General features: G+C 46.5%; 1 protein-coding gene across 1 annotated transcript; it reads right to left on the reverse strand.

The window, feature by feature from the left end:
- Positions 1-282: 282 nt before the first annotated feature.
- Positions 283-1,248, reverse strand: LOC120434379 (paraneoplastic antigen Ma2). Its single transcript, XM_039602405.1, has one exon. It carries the CDS (start codon positions 1,246-1,248, stop codon positions 283-285), a length of 966 nt encoding a protein of 321 aa, XP_039458339.1.
- Positions 1,249-3,678: the final 2,430 nt, after the last annotated feature.

Genomic DNA, 3,678 nt, shown 5'->3' on the forward strand with positions numbered 1-3,678 from the left:
CTCTCAAAACTGGAGAGGACACAACAGACCTTTGCTCTCTAGCATCCAGCTTCTGCTGCAACCTTTTAACCCGTTTTCTCAGCGCGACCACTTCACCATCTGCTGAAGTCTCTACCCCGTCAGTCTTGCTTGTGTGAACAGGCTCTGCAACTTCTCTTGTTGCGGGGCATGACTGGTTTACCACAGATGAAACCATAGACTTCAGTTCTCTAATCTCAGTTTTCAGATTCTGAATTTCAATCTGTCTGTTTTCCTGTTCTGATTGTGCTTGGACTTTATGTGCTACCAGATGCAATTTAGCCGGGAGGCTTCATACTCCTCCTCACTTCTGATCTCACTTAAGAGCTCTACAAAACTGGGTGGGGTTTCTTTCCTGTCTCTTAGCTTGAGTTGCACTAACATCATGTCGGAGTACACGGCACCCCTGAGGAGCTGTTCTACTCTGGCTCTATCAACACGGTGGGCTTCAATACCGCCATGACTCACTACCCTACTCAGCGACTGCTCTAATCGCCTCAGAAAGTCGGACAGTTTTTCCTGCGGTTGCTGTTGTAGTAACCGAAAAGCAAAGTACAAATCCTCACCCGTCTCAGCACTGCCAAAAGCTTTTGCAACAGCTTCTAGACATTGTTCTGGGCTAATATCAGGGTCAGCTGTCCTCACAGCTTTCACCACAGCTAGTGCTGGACCTTTAAGACTCTCAATAATTCTGCGCCTCTTTTCTTTAGCAGAACTGTCACTCTCCTCCACCATTAGGTGTGCTTGTTCAACCCACTGTTCGAATGTCTCTTCTCCAACCGGGGTTGGTACTGTGCCTGAGAACATTCTGAGTCTACGATAACCACTGGCTTCACTGGAGGGTCTCTCCATCTTTGCCAACAAATCGCCCACAGCACGGATTATCGACTCCGCAGAGTTACCATTCTCCTGTGCCTCAGCCCCGTGTTTCGATTTACTCTGGGAAAAACCCTCACGAGGCGAAGCTTCAGCTATCACTATGATGGACCAAGGCTCTCCAGCCCCCATAGGATACACTTCAGGTGGGATTCTTGTGGCATCTACTTTCTCTTTGGTTTCACACAGGACAGTTAGCCTATCAAGCGCTTTGTTGTATCTCCGGCCTCTCACCCGGACTCGACCCAAAGCTTTAACACTCTCTAGGGTGTGTTCTATTTGGCCTATCTCCACTCCTTCGGGAGTAAGCACCATCAATGTGTGAGCCTCATCTAAGGTCTCCCACGACTCCATTCCTGAAGCTCCTCGACCAACTCAGAGTGCATAGCTTGAACATCCATGACCAAACGATATCAAAGTTACTGCTTTTATCTCAAAATACACGTGTGCTTGGGAACTTCAGACTGAAACAACAAAATATCCCAGCGGTGCCTCCATTTTATGTAGCGCCCCAGACTGTGTACTCCACTATAGCCGGGTACGCCCTGAGTTCTAGTTACCTTGAACTTACTTAGTTGCCCTCAGTGCAAGCTCCCCTGATTTACACACGTATAACACACAGATACACTTTTACCTTACTCTGAACTATAGATAAGAAACAGTACCAGACACACAATCTTCTGTTTAAACCAAGCAGGTTTACTGAATGAACTGGTAAACACCCAATAAATCATTAAAGTAAACAGTCTCTTGCAATGATAAAATATAACAATAACAACAGTTAAACAGTTCTTTACCGTAATGGGCCCCACACACACACACACACTCTCACACCCCAATTTCCCAAGTCCCCTCGGTGCAGGCCTGGATCGATGCTTGTGTGCGTAGGAACCAACGGTCCTAAAAGAAACAAAATGGTGCTCCTACCTGGAACTCTCAGTCTCTTTCCACAACTCACAGCAGGCCGAGAGGTCCGTCCCTAGTCCATGCAGCTGCACACTTACTCCTTGCGAGCAGCAAACCTGATCGGTCAGCCTCTGCAGTTAGTAGCCTCTCGCTCTGTACAGGTCCGGTGATCCTTAGCGAAGTCCGCCTTGAGGGCTAACTCCGGTTAGCCAAGTTAGCACGCCGCTAACTAGGTGATTCGAGGCAACAGTGCAAACCAGTCCGGGCTGCACCACCTCACAGTCACGCTCTGTTACTCAGCCGTCGACGTGGGATGATTTATCCTTGTCGTCCATGGGAAAAAGTCTCTGCAGACGCTAGCCGCATCTCGCGCACGCTTTTCTCTCCTCCCATCTCTCGTGGCTGCTGCCTTCTCCCCGCTTTCTTTTTCTCTCCCGCCCCTTTCACAATAAAAGCACCTAAACAATAACTAAGTTATGAATAATACAAATGTAGGAAAATGAACAAGATAACTATTCAGCTGTATATATATACACACAACTAGAAATAAAACTTAGCCCCATCAAATATACCTGGGCTACAATTGCTATAGTTAGTTTTTGGGTGCTGTGATAAAATTTAGGGGTACTTCAGTTTAGACCCCTAAAAGGGTTTAAACTCACCTACGATTTCATTGTTTGCCAGTGGTGCTAGTTTTAGTCATTGTACAAATGTACTGTTTATAAGGTTTGGGGAAACCTGCAGTCAGCTGAGACTGAAGAAGTCACTTGGATGAGTGACAAAAGGTTTCTCCCAATGAAAACGCTACGTCCAGATGAACAGAATCAAACTTTTGGGATTTACTTACCTGGATGATTGAGCATGCATCAAGATGTTTACTGAAACATGTTGCTGGCATCAAAGACAAAATGAGCAGATATATCAGAGAGACGAGTTTGTGTGTTTGTCAGCTGTTTGTGTGGAGTTGTTCTTTATGTTCACCTCAAATCAACCTGAGTGTCATTTCTCTTTAGTTCTGATCTCACTGCTGAGCTGCACAACAAACCAAGGTCAGTAACCTTCTTCTGTCACAGTTTAAACCTGAGAAATGCTCAATGATATGACCTGATTGGATTCATGTATCATTTGTGACAAAAGCAAACAGATCATCAAATTTCTTTTTAACCCTCACAGCTCGTCTGACTGTGAGTCCCAGCAGCTCTCAGTTCTTTCTTCGAGACTTTGTGTCTCTGAGCTGTGAGGAGGACGACAGCTCTGCTGGATGGACTCTGAGGAGAAACACAAGCACACGACAGAGGACTCAGTGTGCAGATGGGTGGGGGAAACCAGCAGGTTCAAAAAATTCTTCCTGTAATATCAGCTACATGTACCCATGGGACAGTGGAGTTTACTGGTGTGAGTCCAGAGAGGGTCCCATCAGTAACATGGTTAACCTGACAGTCACTGGTAAGCTGAGTGTGTGGAGTTAGTGTTGATGAAGCTGTGTGTAAATGGATGAAATGCTGTAGTTTGTCTCTGTGTTGAGGTGGATCAGTGATCCTGCAGAGTCCTGTCCTCCCTGTGATGGAGGGAGATGACGTCACTCTGCTCTGTAAAACAAAGACCACTCCCTCCAACCTCCCAGCTGCTTTCTATAAAGATGGCTCCCTCATCAGGAAGCAGCCTACAGGTCACATGACCATCCAGCATGTTTCCAGGTCTGATGAAGGCCTCTACAAGTGTGACATCAGCGGTCATGGAGAGTCTCCATCCAGCTGGATCACTGTCACAGGTGACACACTCACCTGTCTGTGTTTCTGCAGCTTTCAACATTCACAATGTGACGACAACTTAATGACTGTGTTTGCTTTATTTTAGGGGAACATACCACCACACCTC

The sequence above is a fragment of the Oreochromis aureus genome, linkage group 3 (genome assembly GCF_013358895.1).
Source record: "Oreochromis aureus strain Israel breed Guangdong linkage group 3, ZZ_aureus, whole genome shotgun sequence".
NCBI lineage: Eukaryota > Metazoa > Chordata > Actinopteri > Cichliformes > Cichlidae > Oreochromis > Oreochromis aureus.

What these genes read in the sequence shown, in the direction of transcription:
- LOC120434379 (XM_039602405.1), bottom strand. Translation starts at nt 1,248, where the DNA reads ATGGAGTCGTGGGAGACCTTAGATGAGGCTCACACATTGATGGTGCTT.